The sequence below is a fragment of the Protomyctophum parallelum genome, assembly GCF_964188405.1.
Source record: "Protomyctophum parallelum genome assembly, chromosome: 6".
NCBI classification, from domain to species: domain Eukaryota; kingdom Metazoa; phylum Chordata; class Actinopteri; order Myctophiformes; family Myctophidae; genus Protomyctophum; species Protomyctophum parallelum.
In genome coordinates, this window is record NC_139701.1 from 40071748 (window position 1) to 40095504 (window position 23757).

At 42.6% G+C, this 23757-nt stretch overlaps 2 protein-coding genes across 4 annotated transcripts in view; both read left to right on the top strand.

Annotated features, from left to right (window-relative positions):
• Positions 1 to 1639: 1639 nt before the first annotated feature.
• On the top strand, positions 1640 to 18738 carry map2k2a (mitogen-activated protein kinase kinase 2a). Its single transcript, XM_083766498.1, has 11 exons — positions 1640 to 2395; positions 2918 to 3128; positions 6074 to 6220; positions 6428 to 6505; positions 8421 to 8472; positions 14583 to 14707; positions 15371 to 15584; positions 16008 to 16072; positions 16298 to 16359; positions 16643 to 16688; positions 16828 to 18738. Exons 1-11 carry the CDS (start codon positions 2307 to 2309, stop codon positions 16936 to 16938), a joined length of 1200 nt encoding a protein of 399 aa, XP_083622624.1. The 5' UTR covers positions 1640 to 2306; the 3' UTR covers positions 16939 to 18738.
• Positions 18739 to 20948: 2210 nt separating this feature from the next.
• Positions 20949 to 23757, top strand: part of zbtb7a (zinc finger and BTB domain containing 7a) — a 29062-nt gene continuing 26253 nt past the window's right edge. The window contains exon 1 of one of the 3 annotated variants that reach the window (XM_083767317.1): positions 20949 to 21299. The gene's annotated coding sequence lies outside the window, so the exon portion shown is untranslated. Of the gene's footprint in view, positions 21300 to 22366; positions 22506 to 23757 lie in introns of those variants that run through there. The other 2 variants (XM_083767318.1, XM_083767316.1) reach the window with 2 other exon arrangements.

Here is a 23757-nt window from a genome sequence, read left to right on the forward strand (position 1 = left end):
ATTTAGCATTAGGGGACGATGGGGAATCCAAACCAATAGAAAGTACAGGCTTTCTATTCTTGAAAAGTTGCAATACAAAATGAAAGCCATCGTTCTCACAATAAAATCTAAATATTTTACAAAATTAGTTTTTAAAAATAATCTGCCTAGCGATGTCACTGGTGGCTGGGTTTCTGAACTGCCCACAGCCCTCCTTAGCCCTCCAAGCAGAACCCAATGCTACTGAAGTTTCTGACATTTGTTCGACCCAGTGCATTGGGTCCTGTTGCATCACTACCATGCCACCTGGTACGCGGCCATTCATAAAACATAAACAACATGTTTAGCGCCTAGCTGCGCTCTTTGACGAATTTTTTTCGTGTGAGCGTTTCTGAATATGTGAAGTATAAGTACCCATACATGCCGCTGCGAATATCTCCTGTGGCGCGGAAGCCGTTAAGTATTTTTAATCTTTGTTTGACCGATTTGGTCGCTTTGATTCTTCTCTTCCTTCCTTGTTTATTGACACCTCATTGTACCGCCTATCTGGCTAGCTAGTGGCGCTATAGCTATGACAGAGCAGATCAGAGGCAGGGACGTAGCCGCACAAGCCAACCGCACACCAGGAGGCGGTACAATAAACGGTAAACAAACAAGAAGAAATAAAGCGACCAAATCGGTCAAACAAAGATTAAAAATACTTAACGGCTTCCGCGCCACAGGAGATATTCGCAGCGGGATGTATAGGTACTTAAAGTTCACGAATTCTGAATAACTCAAAGAAAAAAAGGCCGTCAGACGCCGCAGATACGAGCTTAGAGAGAATATGAATGTCCGCGTTCCGGAATTCCCATACGAAAATATAGTCATGACCAGGGACCCAACATAAAACTCATCAAAATTTCAGAAAAGCTTTATGTAGGGTCCCGAAAGGGGCTAAGCCCTCCTATGAGACAGACTGAGTAGGAATAAAATGTGGTATTTTATCATAAATATTAGTGAGGACCAATTATATGAAGATGGGTTGAAAAGTCGTGAAGCAGTCCTTTAATTGTGAATGAATCACAATTGCTAGACAAGAGACTAGAGAAGAATAGAGATAGAAAATGGGTCAGATTACATAAAACCAAATTAAAAAGTATAAGTCTATGGCAGAACCTAAACTCTATAGTGACTTGCTATGACACTGCTATGAGTCTGACACCTGAATTCCCCTCTGGAGATCAATAAAGGTTCGTTTATCTTCTATCAAGGGAACAGATCAAGTCAAGAAGAAGCAACATTATTTCATAACATGGTTTAATAATCGGTTTTTTTAACCGGTAACTGCACCATCAGGATGATGATTAGCCCACAATGCCAGTTGACGACATTTTTAAATAAGGTTAGCGTTAATAGATTGTTACATTTGTGGGAGAGGCCAGGCCGCCAGGAAAGAAACAAACTATGTTCTATCATTTGACAAAAACATGACATTGATAAGATTAAACATGTTGATAAGATATGGCATGTTTCTGTCTTTACGTGATAAGAATCAAATTCTCAGTTCACACTCTAGCTCAGTGGATGGAGCTGTAGGATAGAATGCAATTCTTACATATAAAGAAAAGGAACCGGAAGTGTTAACACTTAAATACGAACCAACACGATTTTCTGCATCAATCAACTTGTCAGTCAGGCAGTCTCGCAGGCTTTCTCTCCTTGTGCCTGCAGTACAGTGGTATTTGACGCTGCTTCCTGGATTGAAGCATCGAAGGAAAGGAAACCCAGCCCCACCACAACACAGGCTCAAGACCTCTCCTGAGTCCTGATAGCTGTGGGACTTCCACAAGTCAAGGCGGCCGCCCAAGCTGCTTCTCCTCTCCGGTGTAGTTGGCGATCATCGCGGATTCGCGGGTGAAGGGGGGCACCGTGTGGTGAAAGCTGATAAGATAAGCAAGGGCCGATCCCCGCAGGGCACGACATTCCAGGAGCTGGTGCTAGCTTGTAGCAGCTAGGTGGCTAATGCCTGGCCAGTGTGTTTACACACAGGTATCTAACGTTAGCAGCCAAAAATACGTAAGGGGGGAAACAGCAATGCGTTGACTGCAAAGGCCACTATAGCTGCAGAAGAACGATATGATTTATCCAAATAGCTGACTGACATGCTCGCAAAAGTAAACTAAGATAGCTAACGTTAGCTACGTTGCTAGCAGCCTAAAGCTACCCCTGTTGCTCTTAGTCTTGAGTTTTGAACAAGGCAAATTAGATTAGCTGCTGTTTAGCACCTCGCAGGTTGTTGTTGCACTACCACTTCACTCGGGTTAGCTAGGTTAGGTGTCATTGAGATGGCTCCCAAAAGAAGACCCGTTCCCCTCAACATAACGCCAATCGGGGAGGGACAGGCCACCTCAACGTCCATCGATGCTGCATCTGAGTAAGTAGCGTACTTATTGTTGATGATACAGCAGTTTAAACAATTGTACTTGAAAGATCATATGTTCTTGAATAGCTATAGTCTACTCTACTGGTTTATACCCTGTATAACATAACGACGCAATGTGACATAGCTCTGTTTACTGAAGCACTGAGGAAACTGTTGCGCCTTTCTTCGTCCTTTTTTTCTCTCTTCAAACTTAACTACGGTAGCGGTGGTCTCAAAAATATAAGGAAAACTTTGACTGGAAATATTTTTCTAAGTCTCAGTCTAAGGAGTTTTACTTCTTTTTCTATACGGTGAGCGAGTCTTTTCCAGTCATAGCTCTGTTTACAAAATGCTGTACCCCCTCCAACTATATACCATTCCAATTTTTCAACATTATATTTTGACACTTGCTTTGGCAATGTAAACATGTTTTCTCATGCTAATAAATCTCATTTGGATTAATTTGGGTCTTGTTAAATGGCACACTTGAAATGTGATTTCTACTTCAACCTGTCCTTCCACTGTGTGTCACAGAGCCAACCTTGAAGCCTTACAGAAGAAGTTGGGTGAACTGGACCTGGATGAGCAGCAAAGGAAGCGCCTGGAGGCTTTTCTCACCCAGAAGGCTCAGGTTGGGGAGCTAAAGGATGATGATTTTCACCCCATTTGTGAGCTGGGAGCTGGAAATGGAGGAGTGGTCAACAAAGTCCGCCACAAGCCCTCGAGTCTGGTCATGGCCCGAAAGGTAAAACCCCACTAGGTTTAATATATTGTTGATATATTGTACATATTATTCCAGCAAGCAAAATGTTGATTATAGATGGATAGACGGACAGTTTGTTTGTTTGCTCAAATGGACTGTCATATAATCTTGAACAAGAGTTCCTGCTCTCAATATGTTTTTTTTGTATGACTAATGGGAAATGGAACACATTTCCTGTGTGTAATTTGCAAACAATGCTTTTCCAAATATCTGGGCATATTGGTGCATTCTCTGGTTCACATTTCACAGTTTTCTCATATGCATCTATTCTAGATTGATATAGTCTCAGGCAATGGATGACATCATTCTAGAAATGGGGGAAAAAGGTTAATATTGATGGAGCCGCCAGGGACATGGGCTGGCATAGTTGTCGCTGCACCATTTCCTTGAATTGAATTAACCTAAATTCCACATTGACTCAATATTAGGTAGGAGGAACTCGGATCCTAGAGTGGGCATAGAAAAGAATGTGAATTTAGCAATTTCCGTGACCAGCCAAAATCATTTGAATATTCTTTAAAAAAAATAAAGAAATGAACTTATCCTTATTAGAATGGATCATTGAAATCAAAGGGTTTTGCACAATAAATAAAAACTACAACATTCAGCAATCCTATTCCTAACCAATAATGACAGCATTAAGTAGCCTTGGGAACCAACCGGGCGGCATTAAGTAAGTAAGTAGCCTTGGGAACCAACCGAGCGGTCAGTAGCTATCTCCTGTTTCTGTAGTGTGAGGCAGCTTGATGTACAGGTGCATGACACTAGTTAGTAGCATGTCACAGGAATGAATATATGACAGCATTGCATTTCCAATCAACCGATCTTCAGAAACGGTAGGTAGCATGTGCATCTTATTATAGTTAACTATGAAAGCGTGCATTTAACGTCAAGCTGGTCACGCCCTATACGTCACGTCATGTCATCAATATTAAGTCCATATATGGAGATCCCTCAATATAGAGCATTGCAGTCCCGCCTTTCATGATGGCCCAGGAAATAATTCGCCATGCATTTTTCCCATAGACATTTAAAAAAGCATTTAAAGATCTGTAAGCCTCGAACAAAGCCAATTTGGATCGTGACAAATCATGACAACAAATACAATATTTTGGGCTAAGCAAATAATTACAAAGAAGAAAAACAACGAAAAAGTGTTGTAACCTGTCCTTTTTTTCTTCTAATTATTTATTCGGCCCAAAATCTTTTGTTTGACATGATTTAAACATTTATAGAATACGCACATCACTTAGTAGAGGTGCTGGGTTCAAAAGTATAATGTTTATATAGATTTATATTAATCATGATATAAATTTATGCTTATTCCACTGTTGTGGATCTGAAAAATGTGAAACACTGTATATAGCTATTTCATTAATTGATTTGATGACTATGTTGTGTTGGTAACACTCACTGACTAGTAATGTGACCTGTGGGTGTCTATTTAAATGGGTTTGACCAGATGAAGAGCCTTGGCTTGACACGTTGTCAATAAATTATAACTTTTGGTGCAGATGAGTGTGCGGGTACTTTTCTCGTTTTGGCTGCCTTACCTGTCAATGTTCAGTGGCCGTGTGCAGTATCTGGTGAATCAGTGGCGGTTTCCTGGTGATGACCCGGTAGACAGCAGCCTGTCGACAGCAGCAGTCACACAACGTAGAGAGGACAAATGTCTGTAAATACATTTTCGAGTCATGTTGAAACTTTCAACCACTTGACAAAGGAATCCCCAAAACTTGGGTTTGCTCAATTCTAAAACTGGACGGTGCACACCCAGGCGAGCAGTGGTATTGTCAAATTCGGTATATGGGATATTTATTGTAGACAGGACCCGTCTCTAAAACTGGACAGTGACAGTCCACATCAAGGCGATGAACAGAGATTGTTTACCGTCGTGTGTGTGTGTGTGTGTGTGTGTGTGTGTGTGTTACGACTCACTGAGTCTAGGTTGGTTATGAGGAAGAAGGCAAGATGGAATATGCCAAAGTTGTTTTATTACTTAACTTTTTCTGTGGCATACAGAGTGAAACAAATACATATATATAACACTGGTGAACAAGGTGAGCAGGCTGAGCAGGACCTTAAAGGAAAGAAAGCAACAAAAATACCCTAACACTGCACCCTATACTAAACCCCCTCCCAATACTGACTATCTGACTGGTAACAAAAGAAAACGCTAACTGACTACTCTATTCTTATGCCTACCATCAAATAAAAGTACAGGGGAAAGGTGCCTGCCTAACTAGCTATAGTGATACAGTGAGAATACTAATATAGAAAATACTACCTGCTCGTGATTCACAGTTATATGAAAGCACTTTAAGTAACGCTAGATAACTCTCTCTTAGGAGGTTTCTTAATATATAGATCGTGTACAGATTGAATGAACTCTCTTCCCTGCACGGAGGGCGCACTGTCACTTCCCTACTCTAGGAACACAATGACAGTCTGACAGCGGCCCGGAACGCAGTCTTCAGTTGGGCTTTATGCCATCAGGCGAGACAGGGCGGAGGCGCTGGTTGGACACGCAGGTTGGGAGTAGGCGGCCAAGGGTGGAGCGTAGGGAACGCTCCCCACCACTGGCTGCGCAGGACGGATCTGCATAGACGACAAACAGGGCGCGCGCACAGACAAACCCAGACATATAGCAGACCTGCGCCCCGACATCCGTAACAGTGTGTGACAGTGTGACACACACCCACACACTTTTTCCTACAACTGGCACTACTATTCAAATATTTTATAAAATTCAGACTAATCCCCAAATAAATACAGAGGACTTAATGTATTCTTTTCCACTTTCCAAAATGGGACCAGTGATCCCTGGAGATGGAGGGAAGACAGAGAAGGATGTTGGTACATTTGTTTCATCAGTCTTAGTCAGACTCAGAACAGCACCTTCTCTCTTTCCCGTTTTCCTTCCATAGTTGATCCACCTGGAAATCAAGCCCGCCATCAGAAACCAGATCATCAGAGAGCTGCAGGTGCTGCATGAGTGCAATTCCCCCTACATTGTGGGCTTCTATGGAGCCTTCTATAGTGATGGGGAGATCAGTATCTGTATGGAGCACATGGTGAGAGACAAGCACACAAACAGGCAAAGAATGAACAGAGAGAAAATGAACACGTGTTTGCATACTCATATTTAACATTCGACTCCCATCTTACTTTTACTACACAGATAAAATATGTATTTATAGTACAATATAATTGTTTGCAAAGACAATAACTAGACAGAGCGATGTGCATACCTTTTTATTACGCGTCTATGCTCATTACAGGATGGAGGATCCTTGGACCAAGTCCTAAAGGAAGCCAGGAGAATTCCAGAGGAAATTTTGGGCAAAGTCAGCATAGCTGTAAGTAGTTACTTCCTTGTTTATAAATATTAAGATTTGTCTTTAACGTTTGCTTTGAGCTTTGCGTCTCAAATTGGACAAATAAGAACAAAATAACATGACTGACTTCACTGTGTCTCCATGGTGATGTTGTTAGCTGTGCGTCCTTAAACTCTGGCGCGTGTGTGCGCGCGTGACAACAAGCACAAACAGACTGTTGTCTGTGTCTCCCTACCTGCCTGCTCGCCTCTCGCTGAACACACGTCTGATTTTTGCTTTGAACATAAATTGAAAACAAATACATTATTTAAAACAAAACTTAAACAATGTCCGAAATGGAGTAGGATGTGTAAAACTTATTAACCCATTCTGACCTGAGATCAGATTCTAAAAATGTCTATTACATCCTGACAGTTTCATTATTAACCCATTCTGACCTGAGATCAGATTCTAAAAGTGATTTTTCAAAAATAGCAGACCTACAAGCTCGTATCACGCCACTCGGTGGCTGAAATGCACATAATTTTCAATGTCCAGTTAACACGATTCTTTGAGTCGTGCAACCACTCCTACAACCGGCAATGTCCGTCCGTGTACCTGTTTGTGTACCTGTATAAGTGAGCACGAGTATGTGACTTATTTATACCAATAGGGGGCACCAGAGTGGTGCAACCACTCCTACAACCAGCAATGTCCGTGTACCTGTATCCTGTTGTCATGAGCACGAGTGGTGTGCGCATGTGTGAAATTGGAACGATACAGAGAAGAAATTTGGACGATACAAATTGGAACGATACAGAGAACCAATAGACGGGAGTTGCACTTTTAATTCTTTGAATTTAAGCTCTCATCTTAAAATGTAACACCATTTGTTGTATGTTACCTGGCAATAGCTTGTTTTTATCACAAGAGCCAGCCATCCAGGGCTCCAGGCCAGAACGTGGTGCCAGTCGTCCATATTTGAGCCTCATCCTAGGCTGTGCTTCGACGCGCGATGGATTAACTTTATTAGCGCAATCAAAGTTCAGACTTTTAGAAGGTCTCAAAGATCGCAGTTTGTCTCATTTAGAGGAGAAAAGGCGTGCGCTTGGATCGGGATGTAGGTGTTGTGAGTAAAAAGATCACACCCATGTGAAGTGAGTGGTGCAACTCTGTGTGGGGGTCCCCGGAAATTCCAGACCCACAGGACCACCCACACCCATGGGGCCGGGCTGGTTCCGGTGAGCCGCCCCACGTCCGAAAAGGTTGAGAAATGACAGAGTTACCGTGTGGTGGTCCCTCTACTGTGTACTGTACTGTACTGTACTGTACTGTACACAGGTGGTGAAAAACAACCATGCTGTTTTCATGCTCAGACGCACCCAGGCACCCACACACACATAGCCAACCATGCTGTTTTCATGCCTCAGACCCACCCAGGCAGGCACCCACACACACAGCTCCGTAAGGGAGTGGTTGCACCACTCAAAAAACAAGTATTTTTAGATGTTTTTTATCAAATCAAATTTATACAAATTTAGTCGTACTGGGACAAATCTGACAAATCTTATGAAGCATTTAAAGCATGTGCTTTCAATTCAGTAACATTGACACTGGTTTATTCAGCAGACGCGTGCTGTAATGCGTTATCATATCCATCTTACAAAAACATCAGGTGCATTCAGTAAATTACCGTAACAGCTGCATAGAGTGATGCCTCATTTGCAGGAAATCATATAATTTGTATAGTGTCAATCAACATGATGACGACGGCTAGGAATGTGGGGCACAGGTTGACGAATAAATTCTTATTGAGATAATATTTTGGCCGTTGATATGTGGAGATCAATATCTACAAATAGATGTGCAGTGTAAGACTAGATTTAGTTTAGTATGTGTAGGAAGTTAGGAACAACTGTTGAGCATGCTGTGTATAACGTATATTACCATCTTTTAGGTGCTGAGGGGACTAGCCTACCTGCGGGAGAAACATCAGATCATGCACAGAGGTAATTATATTTTTGTTTCCGTTCACAGAATTCTGGATGGTAATAATGTTATTGTTTGACAGAGGACGTGACAATTACTTTGAAATGTAAACTATACAGTATACACACATCCAAGTTGGTACTGAGCCAAGAAAAATCACCCAGCAACAGCTCGCAACTAAAACAAACTATGCTCCCAGATTTAATGGATTTTCGATTCTGCACAGGATCTTCATCACTTCATGCAAACGGGTGTGTTGCAAGTGTTTATAAATGGAGACAATATTTTTTCCCTGTACTTTGTGTACAAATAAGACAGCATTTTCGATATTCCATACATCAAATCATAGCAAAAACCGAAATCACAGAGCACAGTAATAAAATCCTGTCCCGAAGGATATTCCTCTTCACAGGTCTGTTCAACACCCACAACAAAACAACACATAGTACAGAAAACATAACACCAAGACAATAAAAAAACATGAGGTCACCACTGACTGTGATGGCCTTATTGTTCAGATCAGAAAGTGTGGGTGTGGGAAATCCGATACAGGTAATACTGAAAAGTTTGTTTCTGTTAGGCATGGACAGTATGTGGTAGAAACATGCAGATTGCAGAACAATACAACAGAACAGGATAAATAATGCTTTTGTACAATAATAACAGAAGATTAGGAGCAACAGATAATGATCTTGACTAAATACATACGTAAATAACGTAATATGTTGATCAAACTAAGTATTGCCCAGAGTGAGTCCAAGATATGTGAAACTGTCAACCTGTTCTACTGATGATTAGTAGTGCTCTCTTTAACATATTGCTCATTGTCTTTATTTAAAAGTTAAAACACCTGAAACACATTTGTCTGTGTACCTGCTGTTTATGACTAAGTTCCCATACTGGATTCCAATCTCAGAGCATGACAAATTGAGTTGTAAAACTTGTGTTACATATTTAAAAACATTGAGCCAATTTTATTTATAAATGGGCTCAAGCTACCAGAATATATCACTTCTGTGCTGTAGCATTCTTTTTTTTTTTTTTTTTTTTTAAGATATTTTTTTGCGGCTTACGCCTTTTATTGATTTTGTAAGGGACAGATAGTAGGCTGACAGGAAACGGGAGAGAGATGGGGGGATGACATGCGGTAAAGGCCGTGTCGGGTCCGGGAGTCGAACCCGCGGCACACCGCGACTAGATCACCAGTCCGGTGCCCAGACCGTTACGCTACGGCCTGGGCCTGCTGTAGCATTCTTCACTGGTTTCTTTAGTCCATATAAGCCACTTTTTAGATATATTTTTGTACACGCTTAAGAGGTAGAACACATGGAATTTAAAATCAATTATTTGGGCTGCAGAAGGTACGATAGCTATACAGTGATTATAATGACTAGTATATATACATAATACAGAATAACTGAATAATGACTAGTACATTACTTCCAAGCCATTTGTTCATGGTGATGATGCAGAAGCATCTTTCTGCAAGGCAAATCAGCAGGTTTCATACTTGACTCTCTTATTCTTAATCTGAGCACAAATCGTATTCCGATAAGGAGCACCAGCTGCAAACTCAACTCAACTGATGGGCTAGGCAGAAGCAACTAGTTCAGTCGTATAATTTCCAAGAACATTCCTGTTCACTGAGATGTATTCACTTCTCTTCTAACTCTGTCAGTTATCTAATAATAATAACAATAATAATGGCGATAACGATGCTTTTACAAAACTCAATGTATCAGCCTTTCCCACCAACTCACTGCACCAGTGGACTTATTACAGGGTGTGTGACTATAGCGTACAGGCATGCTATTTAAGGCTAATTCCTATTTTTTTCTTGTGATATACAGATGGTTCTTTGGCTAAAAGCAGTTTAAGAACCTGTTTAAATCTGTAATATATGTTTTGGTTGTCTGGCAACAGCCCTGCATAGACTACAGCATTTATAAACTGCTTATGCATAGTTAAGTTATAGGGGCAATCATGGCATGTTGGTTGTCCTCATTTAGCAGTACAGTTTTTCTTTGTTGGACGTTTCATTCAGGAATCGCATTCATTCAGCACATAATATATTACATTATATTTGTATGAATTCAGTATTAATGTTGTTGACTAAGACTAAAGGACTAAGATTTGGATTTAGTTGACTAAGACTAGACTAAGACGCCCTGGGCTTGTCACAAAAAACCTGAATAAAAATATTTTGAAAAGTAGACAATTTCAAATGACTGATGTGGTGTGTTATTCATAAAACAGACTAAATCAGAATTTGCTGTCAAAATGAACACTATGAATTAACCTTGTTTACAACAAATTCTGCAATGTTAACGTTTTCATTCTTTAAACTTGACGCTCATCCACATTTGTTGACATAATAGTATTTACCAAATACCTAGGATAACTTTTGCCTGTTGCCACATAATGAAACATTGAGGCTTGGATAGTCGCTTTAACCTAGCCTACCTCTGTCTACTTGGCATTGAAGCTGTTATCATCTGTGGTTTCCATATTCTTTCCTATGCAATGTTGCCACTAAATGTATGTGTAACCTTCCTTTTTATACTGCAATTAAAACTTATATTCCTATTGAGCAAAAACTTAAATCATAGGAGTTCTTCAGTTGAACCTTTTTGAGACTGAAGGGGTTCAGTGGTCAGAAAAGTCTGAACTCCTGATCTATAGCAATGCTTTAGCATTAACCTTTTAACCAGAATATATCACTTGCACTACATTTTTAAAGCCTTGAACGTTTATGCAAACAATTCCTCCAGGTGTCAACCTTTACTGTTACAAACACCCTCTCTTTATGAAAGCATGTTATTACACCCTCTGAAACATTATTGGCCTATTGGGACAATATTGTACTGCAGGGGGAAAAAAATATTGCTATCAAGCTAAGAATAGTGCAATAATGAAGATGGAAAGTACTGTTCCCTACACTAGTGTATCTCAAATTGAGATGCATGATGGATAGGCAGAGATTTTGCACATTTGTAGTTGAAATAAGCCTCATTCCCTCATCTTTTACAGGGGGAGTTATGGGAGTTACGCAGCATGGAGCTCTGTGAAATCAATGGCTTTAGTGTGGGGGGTTAAGAAATCTTGAATTTGGGAATATTATTGGTTTTACACGAATGCCAAAGGTGAAACATTTAAACAATCAATTTAATAACGTGTCAACTATTCAAGTGCCGTTCTGGGTGGCACTCAGGCCCAGGCCACACTACTCTGGATCTTTTGCAAAACGGATATTTTCGTCCTCCGTTTTAGAAGAAATCCCTGGCCATACGACAGAGATATCTATGTCCACACACAAACGTAGAAACGCATTGAACACAGGATAAAATCACTGCAGTAGCAGGTTTCAATTGTAGGCTATATTATATTTGATTTTATATTTACACTTATGAGGTGCCAATCACATTTATTTATGAAGGAATAAGTACCGCATTTTAAAAGCCACCTAAATTGTGAGTGGAAGTGGAACATGTTTCTTTCATTGTCTGTCAGCATGTCACACTATGTGCGTAAATCTCCAAATCCAGACTCTCGACTTTTCTCTCCATATAGCCTAATTTAAAAATGATAGACACTTTACCATTGCTCTGGCGACTTGGCAAGTCCTGCACAGTAAATAATAGCAGAGTCAGACCTATAGAAGTGTCCACAACCACTTGTGAGCTTGTAGAGTGGCTATATTTTCGAGGTGTATAATAAATGTCACGTTATAATGTAGGCTAATAAAAGTTCACACGCGCTTATTGTCGGCATGCAGACACGGTGACAAATGCAGTCAAGGGTGCGCCCTTTATTACCTAAACAGGAGAGAGCCATGTGCGCAGCAGCGCACGGGGACCCACTGTATTCTCTCTCTCTCTCTCTCGCTCCATGCTATATCCTCAGACTACAGTTTATCTGTAGCGGTCCGCAATTAACATATTGTCACTCGATGAAATCACCAGTCCGCACTGGACTATAGCTGATCTATTTATTATTGGATGCAGCAGAGCAGAGCCTTTGCTTGCTGCAGTTGATGCAACATATGATACGTTTTTAAAGTTGTTAACAGTGATATATAAACATGAACAATCGGATAGATATCCGTAATTTCCATGCAGGCATAAGCTGCATTTCTCACCTAAATATAGTGAAAATGTGCACTAATAAGCGGTGGCATCATCGTTTCTCAAAAGCTCCGTTTCGCATGACTACACAGCTCCACTGATCCGGATATTTTCGAAAATCTTCACTTATTTATCAGTTTTGAGTGGCCGAAAATGCCGTTTGCGTGTGGCTGAAAGGTCGCAAAGAAATGTGCGTTTAGCAAAAGATCCAGATACGTGTGGCCTGGGCCTCAGTCCCATAGCCTTTTAGCTTATTAGCAGAAAGCACAATGTGACAATTACACACCATTTTAAGGCAGATCACTGTTAATTCAATTGAGTTAACACTTTTCCCTGGAGACATAATAGTACAGGTCAGGACCCGATAATAAATTAGCGATCATCACTAGATAAATTATATAGAATCTGATTGTTGCATAGACTCGCCAATGCTGATACCAGCATTTTAGATGTTATCCGAGGCATTTCTGATAGTGGTATCACTATCTAACAACTCTGCTTAGGAACTGGAGGAAACTCTGGAAGAGGTCTGCCAGATCCAAAGGTAAAAAGGCAAAATAGTTTCTCAGTGCGTTATACCAACTATAACATAGAGGAGGCAGCATGATGGTCTGGGGCTCTCTTGCTGGATTGAGAGTCTGGAACTTGAACAGAGTGACTGGCACCCTGAACAAAAAGGTCTACCATAGCATTTTGCACCCTCTGGTCTACACCTACTTGGTCAGGGGTTCATCCTACAGCAAGATAACATACCTCCACACTATGTAAGAAGTACCTTGGAATCAAATTCATGATGTTTAGTACAATTTAAACTAACTTATTTCATGTTTCTTTTTTCTATGCTTTAATTTCATAGTACATTTAGAGCTGCCTACATTTCTGAAAACATTGAGGTGCAAGCACTATAGAGTAGGTCTTGTGGTGCTGTGGTGTCATGATAGGACCCAGTGAAGAATAACTTATGTGTTGCTCATTAACACCAACATTATCACGGCTGCTGGTGCAAAACAGGATGATTTGACCTCCATATTGTAGCTCAGGGTGGTGTTGCGAGCTTAGCTTTCCCGCAGGATAGGGTCGGTGGTACTGTAGTGAGTAGTGGCAGGTCTTAGTAAGGACAGAGTTGTCTCTGAGCCCAGGCGGTAATTACAGCCTCTCGAATGTGATTATACAGCAGCCGCGCCCTGTCGACCCCTCCCTCTGTCTCCCTCTCCCTCTGTCGCTCTCCCGCTCTTTCATGCCACCTCTTTCTCAGAGTCGCTCCTTGTTTGTCCTTGGGTGGTGGTGATGGTGGTGCGGGGGGCGGGTCACACACCACAGAGGATGGATTGCAGGGCTCAGTCCTACCCCGTTATTTTTATTTTTTCCTGCAGGATGTTTTTCCACAGTGCTCTGAGGGCCAGTAGTGAGGAGGACTGGGTTTGTTTGTGACGGGGGCTCAGCACTAGTTATTTTCTTACTGCCTTGCTTAAAGAATCCCCGAGGACGGAGCAGCTTGGCCTGGGCTTGCCATCACCCGTGGTGGCCTTTAGTTCACAGGCAGACTTCGGAGTCCTGCTCTAAATATTTGTCTCTGAAGCGGTTCTCCACAGTGAGAAAGATTTGGTCATATACAGGACTTATTCGCGTACCAGGCTCTTAACACTAACAAACCAGGCAGTGCTCTTATTTATGTTGTGGTCAGTCCTGGTAATTTATTGTACAGAATCCCATTAGCAGTGACATATTTTCTTGCTAGTGTCCACAGCTTTTGCTATAGGCCCATTCATCAGTGGTTGGTTGTTTGTTTTGGTGTGGGAGACAGAAAGGGAGTAGAGGAAGTGCAGTATGAGGATGCGGCATGTGCTGCTTCTCTGGGTGCTGAGCAGGGAGTTCACCTTTGTGCACCTGTCTCCCCTGTGTGTTGTGTGTTGTGTGTGTGTGTGTGTGTGTGTGTGTGTGTGTGCGCACGCTTGCTCGTGTGTTTGTGCGTGCGTGCGTCCGCCCACCCTCTCCTCACCACGCAGACGTCAAGCCCTCCAATATCCTGGTCAACTCTCGCGGGGAAATCAAGCTGTGCGACTTTGGCGTGAGCGGCCAGCTCATCGATTCTATGGCCAACTCCTTTGTTGGAACGCGCTCCTACATGTCGGTGAGTCAGCTTAGCGCCCCCTCCACACCTCCAATCCTTTTTATTTTTTCTCTCTCTCTCTGGCCCTATCCCCACTTTTTCCATCCTCCTCTTTTCTCCCATCTCCCTATTTCACTGACCCCTCCCTCTCTCTCTCCTTCTCTCCTTCGCTCCCTTCCTCTGGCCCGCCCTCATGTCCCTGCCAAGAGCATAGGGCCGTGCCCAGGAAAGGGCTGTTTGGCACTGAAGCAGGCACTGCCAACTGTGCTCTCTCTCCTCTCCCTTGTTTGTCCCTCCCTTTCTCCCTCCCTCCCTCCCTTTCTCCCACCTAGTCTCCTTTTAATATACCTGGAGGCTGCAGTGCCCAGAATATTGCTGCTTTCTCACTGAAAGGTAGATGGCCCTTTGCCTTTCCCTGTCATAAGCCCCAACACCCACAACCATCCTCAATACTCCTTCATAGTCTGAACAGAACAAAGGCCTCCTTCATTTCCTGCCAACCCCTACTATCCTCTGTCCTTTTGCCCCCTTCCACACCTTGTCCTTGCTGTACCCACTCCACACCCCCACACGTTGCCTTCCCCTTACTAGCCATCTCTGCCCATTCCTCTCTATCCTGCCTGTCGACTTGGCACACAGAGGCTCTCCGTGCTCTCTCTGACGTAGTTGTGTATTCCTCAACAGCCGGAGAGACTGCAGGGCACTCACTACTCTGTGCAGTCGGACGTGTGGAGCATGGGTCTGTCTCTGGTGGAGCTGGCTATCGGCCGCTTTCCCATCCCCCCGCCTGATACTAAGGAGCTGGAAGCCATCTTCGGACGGCCCATCATAGATGGGGCAGAGGGGGAACCTCACACCAACATGCAGAGGCCCAGACCCCCAGGCAGGCCTGCAAGCGGTAGGGATAAAGAATTGCGTGTGTGCGCGCGCGAGCACACGGATAATGCGATTATTCATTTTTTAATGAACATTTCTAAAGCATAATGGTACTCGTACACATGCACACATTGCTTGGACAAACTTAACACTGATGTTACTCTTTCATAGCTAGTTTTTGTTTTGCATTTCACATCTCGGTTTGTATATTGATTAGTTTGCTATTGTACCTTTCTGAACTGAAGAGTTGTTATAAAATTACATTCATAAAGTGAAATGTCAAGATTATAACACACGCTTTAAAGAGCAACATTTTTGGCAAGTTTTCTGACAGTGTGCGGGACCTTCTTTGTTTTTCAAAGATAACGCTTTTAAAGATTATAACACAGCCATTGCATGGATGACAATGTCTGATTTAGCTAATGATATGCTATTTCCTCTACAGGACATGGGATGGACAGCCGACCTGCCATGGCTATATTCGAGCTTCTGGACTACATTGTGAATGAGGTCAGAGGAACTGCTGACTGCACAGCTTATTCTCTTACACTCTTTCTTTCCTCATACAGACTCATAGCTCCCCACCCCACCTCTTTCTCCCTCTTTTCTCTCTCGCTCCTCTTGAAACACACACACACACACACACACACACACACACACACACACACACACTTGTTCTCTCTCTCTGTTCTGGTTTCTGTTGGTGATGTTATTTGATTCCTGCTTCCTCCTCAGCCTCCTCCTAAGCTGCCACATGGTGTCTTCACCTCCGACTTCCAGGAATTTGTTACAAAATGGTGAGCATCAACATGGCCACGTCAAACTACAGCCTAATTTATAATTTGTTGCATGATGGAGCCGCTCGCCTAAAATAGCTTAAGCTAAGAATTGATATTGGCTTGAAAATCTAACTTGTGTAAATTAGACTTTGGCTACCAACTCCATCTTAATGGATAAAGCAACAGTACAAAACTATAAAGTATTATAGTAGTACTAAAGTTGCAATAGCTACATACGTTTCTTACACTGAAATACAAAGCAAATGTTTTTTTTCCATTGTTGTCTTGTTTGTGTTTGCAGTCTGATTAAGAACCCAGCAGAGAGAGCAGATCTGAAGATGCTGATGGTAGGTCCACAACTTTATGGGGATGCCCAATTTGAAATGCATATCGATTTGTGATATTCCAATTATTTTACATTTGTCTGATGTTATGGTTTAGCAGCTTGAACTAAAATCGGTCATCTTTTTTCTTTGATTTGAACAGAGTCACACGTTCATCAAGCGATCTGAGGTGGAAGGGGTGGATTTTGCCGGCTGGCTGTGTAGAACCATGGGCCTCAACCAGCCCAGTACTCCCACTCGTGGCACTGACTAAACAAACCTGGAAAGAGCCCCACTGCCCTCACTCAGACTTCTAGGTCTTAAAATACAGTAGATGCTTACATGCACACACACACACACGCATACATATACACATGTCATCACACATGTTTCTCACCCTGTTTGTCTTATTCTTTGGTTGAAAAACAAAGAAACCAAAAAACCTGTTTTGGTCTCGTGTTTTTTTTCACCAGCAAGCGGGGCCCATTGAGTCACTGTACTGTAAGACCACAGATTCACCACCTGCACCACCAGTGTCTGAGTTAACCTTGGCTTAGTTTGCCACACATTTCTTTAAGGGGAGACATGAGGCACTGAAGGGCTGCCAGAGTGTCGGTTGATGAATTTGTATTGATCGCACAGCACCACTTTTGTATTGTTGAATATTCTGTATTAATCTTTTCTATGGCAACGGCTGATGGCTGGTGGGGTTGTATTTTAATAGTTTGCTGCGCTAGAGAGTTGTTCGTGTGAAACTGAGACGAGGAGTCTAAAGATATTCTCTCTCTCTGCTGACAAATTATAAAAATGGTTTTTAATGACGGTTATGTTAATGTTTTGAATGTTTATGCAATGTCTTCAACAGAATCCTTTTATTTTTATTTTTTTGTTGATATTATCAACTGGGGTTTTTGCGATTACCTGCCGTGGTATATTTGATTAGGAGTACAGGACAAAAATGGGTTGAATCGTTGAATGGGGAGAAATCGTGCTAAAAATCACTTGACTGTACTTTGTTAACGGTGAGAGACAAACCAAAGAGGGTACTCATGACTACTAACACATTCATATCTGTAACAGTATATCTGTGTAATTTGAATGTTGGCATTTCATTTCCCCAGGTAATTACTCAGATTGTGTAGACATTCTTTCCTCATAATAACGAAATTGACCTTCAATGTTTGTGTGACATGTTTCATGTAGGGGAAGTAATTTTACACTTTCGGGGCCCTAAAACATGCCAATATGTCTTCTGATGACCATGAGGATGCAATGATCAAAATGTACTATTTGGACAATATAGCATGATTTACTATCTTTCTAATGTATGGGTATTTTTGTTTCCCAAGATCATGATGGGGATGATGGTTAGCTGGTGTTATCAAATGCCTGAATCTCTGTTACATCAATGTAATTTCAATCATGTTGACTACTAAGATTTTTCTGCTTTGTTGTTGGTCTGTACTTGAAGAATTGCCCCAAAGTGTATGTGGTCATGTTTCCACTGTACTGCTATGTTTGAGTATGTGACATGCGCTCCAAGCTCTCTTTCTCAGTAAGCTACACAGTCCAGAGCCTGGTTTTCCTGATGGAGAATGCCATTGGAAGCTTTTCTTTCCCTCTCAGTTACTTTTTTCCCTGTTATTTAACCAACTCTGTTGTGATAAAAATGCAAGCCAACCTCAAGTACCACTCCAGACAGGCAAAAGCAAATGCTTCAAGCAGTTAAAAAGGATTTTAATGAGCATTTTGACTCAAGTCTGGTTTTTGGGGTATGGTGGTGGTGATGTTAACTTGCTAGCCTGCAGTCTGCTCCTGTATCCTCTGCTTCTGGCTGACTTTCCTTATATTCCCAATAGACTTTGCATTCATCCTCAAAGTGAATGCACTGTCACCTCAATGTACAAAGCTATTTAAAAAAAAGGTACAGGAGTACTATTTTGCAGTCTTAATATACACATTTTGATTTCTGTAAATTACATGGGAGAAGAGTTCTTTTATTATAATATAAAAATGTGTCTCATAATGGTTAATGTATAAAAATGATCAAAATAAAAACTTATTTGTGAATGTACTTTTAACAGTTTTTGTTTTGAGAAAGCAACTCCCATAAGCACTTGTGACAGTACTATTTCAGAATTTCTTAACTCGGGTAAATTCAGTCCACTTGTGTTAATTATGCTACCATGTCCATTGTCCAATCCATGGATAAAATGGAGTATAGCTATATATCTGTGTGGAATGAGTGACATACAAATGTAATTTAAATGGGTAAATGTAGGTCTGATAAATGATGTAGCTCTGGTCCTTAACGCTTAGAGCTATGGACCAGAGCTAATAAACGTAGCATGTTCAAATTCTGTATTTTATATTTTGGGGAAGTTAATCACTGTCAATATGGCCACTCCGGTGCTCTGTAAATTTGTGGCTATTGATGTTTTAGGTGCTACTGCCCAGTGCTCACTCATCCGGAGGGTCGGTGGCCTTTTCTACACAGGTGAGCCAGAGTAGCTACTGTGTTTGAACAGTTTGGAAGGAACCAACTTTTGGCTACGTTGATTCTGACACGATCTCTTCAATTTCTCTCTCTGTGAGTAATCGTATCTATTCTACACCCAGATTGAACTTGAGGCGTGCGGTTCGGCCTGTAAAATGACCAGAATGAGCGGGTATATCTTGAGGATCGTATTCGAAACATGTCACTTGGTGAGGCGGCAGGCCTGCGTCTTCGCGTGTGTGTGTGCATTTGTATTTGTTGCATCAAAGTAGGCTACCTGCAAAATACACAGTTTAAAGTGTTATATAATGTAATTTGACCATAGCCCTAATTCATAATACTGTAAACAGAGGTTCAAATTGGATTTCTCCACGTCTCTCCTTTTTTTGTCTAGATTTTAATTGAAACCATCAGGCAGACACAAATGACAAACACAGAGCTGATGTGGGGTTGTCTGGGACTGGGACGGGTGGTTTATATTGGACGACGACGTTGTCGTAAAAATGGCTGACATCATCCACCCGGGGCTGAAAATAAGCAATTTTAGTTATTGCAAGACTTTTTTAATTTTTTTGTGACCAAGTTCTTTATTGATACTTTTTTATTTTTCAGTTATTGCAAGACTTAACGAAAGAGAATAATTATAACCTAATATGCATTAGTATTTTAATCTCAATTTGTTTAATTCCCTAAATAAGTGTGTGTCGTGTGTGTGTGTGTGTGTGTGTGTGTGTGTGTGTATGTGTATATATACATGTATGTATGTATGTATGTATGTGTGTGTGTATATGTATATACATAGGCTATATATATGTGTGTGTGTGTGTGTGTGTGTGTGTGTGTGTGTGTGTGTGTGTGTGTGTGTGTGTGTGTGTGTGTGTGTGTGTGTGTGTGTGTGTGTGTGTGTGTGTGTGTGTATATGCATAGTCACCTGTTGTGGTGTTTGACAGTGCCCTCTAGGCAGGGTGTGTGAAACTGCCTCCTAGCCTAATCAGCCACTAGAGTCCCTGGCATAGTGATCTCTGCAGTGCCACCGTCAAGCCAGAATGCCATGCTGTCATGTGGGACTCTGTAACTTCCTGTGAGACTGGAGGCAAACAGGCAACTCTTCCAACCAGCAGTGAGGGTTAGCGCCTTGCATAAGGTATGTCATTCATCCACACGTAGCATATGATTTCCAAGTTCATTGTCAGATGTGCTGCACCAGCTCTGCCTGTGTGAGGTATGTATGCACATTGCACAGTACTTGTTGCTACATCCTCCACCACCCCTCAACACAGTACAAACACTGGCAACGACTGAGTCAGGGGTTGTGCAGGCGGGTGGTTGGCAATTGCACAACATCCGAGATCGAGACATCAGGCACTTGAGCTGTAAAAAGAAGTGACGCTGTCATCCCTCGTGGTGGATTCGTAAAGGCCTGCTTTCATACCTGGTAATGCATTTCCTGATGTCTCACCTGTAGCAGCTTGGCAGGTATTATGTTGAGATGAGGCTGAGCCAGTGTGTTGAGGGGGTTGTTGGCAGCCCCTACTGTATGTGCTGGAATGTGCCAAGGCTTGTTTTTTGGGGTGGGACATCATGACCTCAGGCAGTAGGATGGGTGGGTGCGACTCTACTCACAGAAAGAAAATACGAGTGATAGATGAGGAAGGAGAGGAAGAGAGTGCTAACTTTTATTTCACCCCGCGTGCCATTCATTGGAGTGCAGAGAAGACTCACTGAGGTTTATTTAAAAACCTAAGAGCAGATAGCCATGGTTTAACGATGATGCTGATTTGTTTTTAATACATTTTATTTTTTTATGTTTTGCTTTTACAACTGGCTCCACTTCAACAACTGCAAAGAAACACTTTACTTCTCGCTCCTCAGAGGGAAGAGGAATAGAAACAGAGGGGCGAATGCTGTTTCTTTAAGAGAGAAGGGGAGAGAGTAAGGGAGAGAGAGAGAGAGAAAGGGAGGGACCTCTTTGCCCTCCAGAAACCAGGAAGGGAATTGAGTTGATCTGCTGCTGCTTGGTTTAGCGCATACGGGGCTTTGAGCTGCACGACAGCTAAGAGGGAGAGAGAGAGAGCTCCGGAGAGGAGGAGAGGAGAGGGCTGAGCTAACCACAACAAGCACCACCACGGCCATCGCAGGTGAGCTAAAGACACCCCCCTGCTACCCCCCTGCTGTCTGCCCTGGGCCTGTCGACAAGAGAGAAACAGGCTAAGGAGGAGAGGAGAGAACGGAATGAGGGAGGGGGACAGAAAGGAGAGAGCAGGGGGGGCTGGCATGGGAGGAGAGGTGGGTCGCAGCAGTAGTCACTAGTCAAGGTTCCCTTTTTTCCTCCATATCCGCCTAAAGTACTTACTCCGGACTGCTTTTTTCACCTCTGGGAATTCCTGCGATAAAGTTTATTGGATGTATTCAAGGCATTAACTTTTCAGGCAGGTGGAAGCACTTAGAGGAGGAGGGGGATGGGGGCTCTCTGGAGAGAGGGTGGTGATGGTGGTGGTGGTAGGGGGGGGGGGCACTGGACAAGAGGAAGAAGGAACCAGAAATAATTATATCGGACAACGGACAGGCGACAACAACTTTTCAGGACAGTGTCATCCCCGTTTCCCAATTGGAGTGGGGTGCAAATTGTGTTCTATGTGCGCTGGATTTGTTTTGGTGTTTGACATTTTACAGAATGAGTGTTAATTTAGGTCAGGAGTCTTGGAAGTGTATCTGAGATGTGTCTAGAGGTGTTACTGTGTGACACTGTGACAGTATCATAGCTGATGTTTGTTTGTTGTTTACCAACAGTGCTGAACGAAAGCTTTTTCTTATACGAAGCACTGCCCTGTTTGATGGCTGGTCTGTAGTTTTAATACCTGGCAGCCTGCTAGCAACATACTGTAGTGTATAATTCAGCCCGGAGTGCTTACGTTAGAACAAGCTTGGAGATAGTGGGGGTGGTGAGGGCAGAGAAAGCTGGGACACGTAGTTCACAGTAGGGACTGCGTAGCGGGTCACATAGGATTCAAGGACTCAACATCCCAGAGTGCCTTGCCCTTGGCCATACAGGAAAGGGAACAGCCGCTAGCCTATCCCAGCAAGGAGGTGTGGTGAGTGAGCAGCTGTCAGGCCAATAGGAGGAAGGCAAGCAGAGCCTGAGTTGTGGGCTGAAAATAGAGGGGGGGAGCTGGTAGGTGTCTGCTTGTGTGGGATCAGGCAAGGGCTTGCCTGTACGACCAGGGCCACTAGCAAGTTTCCTGTCTGGTAAAGCTCCAGCCCTGCCCAGAGACGGAGGCAGGACAGCAGGCCGGCAGGCAGGCAGGAGAGGCAGACGGGGCCCAGGAATTATTTCTGCCTAGCTGGTAAGCACTCCAAATATATATACAGATAATCTGTTTTATTGTAATGTGAAAGAGAAAATGACAGATGAGAAGGCAGATTGATAGAGAAATAAGAGTGCTGTAGTGTGTATGTGCAACTGTGCATGTTTATGAAACATAGGGAGATGGAGGTTGATAGAGTTCATAGTTCTTGACCCACTTGCAGATAAAGGAGGTCAGTGCTGAGAGTAAGGTACTGCACAGTATACAGCTCAAGAGGACGCGCATTGTGTCAAAGTTTGTATTCCCACAGGCAAGCTTTTTGAACATTCCTTTGCCGGGCTGGTTTCTTTTGTGTTTTTATTGTATGTATGGCCACGATGTCATGATGAGGTTTTGGTTCTTAAAAATGGATGGAAAAAGATGCACATCATTTACTGTTTCCTCCTCAGGGCCCTGGGTAATTCATCTAAGGCCACTGTATGCGAGATCGATATATGAACGGACACGGCATCGGCTATTTGACAGACGGCAGCAGAGTGGGCTGTGTTGAGAGCTGGCGTAGTAGAGGCACGTTATGTCACATTCGTTTACATGGAAAAGGTGTGCAAGTTAAAAACTGCCGCTCTCACGGGAGGGGAGGAAATGTGGAAGCTCTTGTGGAAAATGTACCTTGTTATTTGTGTAAGCTGCCATAACTTAAAACCTTAAGGTCTGGAAACTGAGGTCAATATCCTTTGGCACTTCAGTATTTATTTATGGATTTCAAGTTTCTCTCTTCAGCTCAAACCATACCAGGCCCCGCACATACATACAGTATAGTACACATACAAATGTACAGCGTTTCTTAAATCTAGACTGTACAGCACTACTCTCTTGTGGTTTGTTTGAAGAATTTACAGGAACCCTGCCTGCATTGCTTGATACACAGATGCATATTTTTTGGCATCCCATACTTGCTGAACCCGTTTTTTAAGTGTGCGGGCACAAAGAGGGTACAAGCAGCAGGGAGTACTTGAGAGAGCAAATGAAGAGGAAGACGCCCAGGCGCTGGGAAAGTGTTTGGAATCCTTGTTGTCAGGAGGTAGCGCATAGCCGGAGTGAATGACATTTTTCATTCTGTCCAATGTCACTGAAAATGTTTAATGTTTATGTCAATGCTGCCCTCGATGCCACTTCCTGAATGCCACTGCAGAACACAAGTAACTCTATACTTTTAGTTCAAGTAAATTCCAGCAAGAGGTTAAACTAGGACGCTGTGCGTGCGTGTGTGTGTGTTGTGTGTGTGTGTGTG

Coding starts and splice junctions, on each gene's coding strand:
- map2k2a (XM_083766498.1), top strand. CDS start 2,307: ATGGCTCCCAAAAGAAGACCCGTTCCCCTCAACATAACGCCAATCGGG. Junction 3,129..6,073: donor GTCTGGTCATGGCCCGAAAG/GTAAAACCCCAC, acceptor TTCCTTCCATAG/TTGATCCACCTGGAAATCAA. Junction 6,221..6,427: donor GTATCTGTATGGAGCACATG/GTGAGAGACAAG, acceptor TGCTCATTACAG/GATGGAGGATCCTTGGACCA.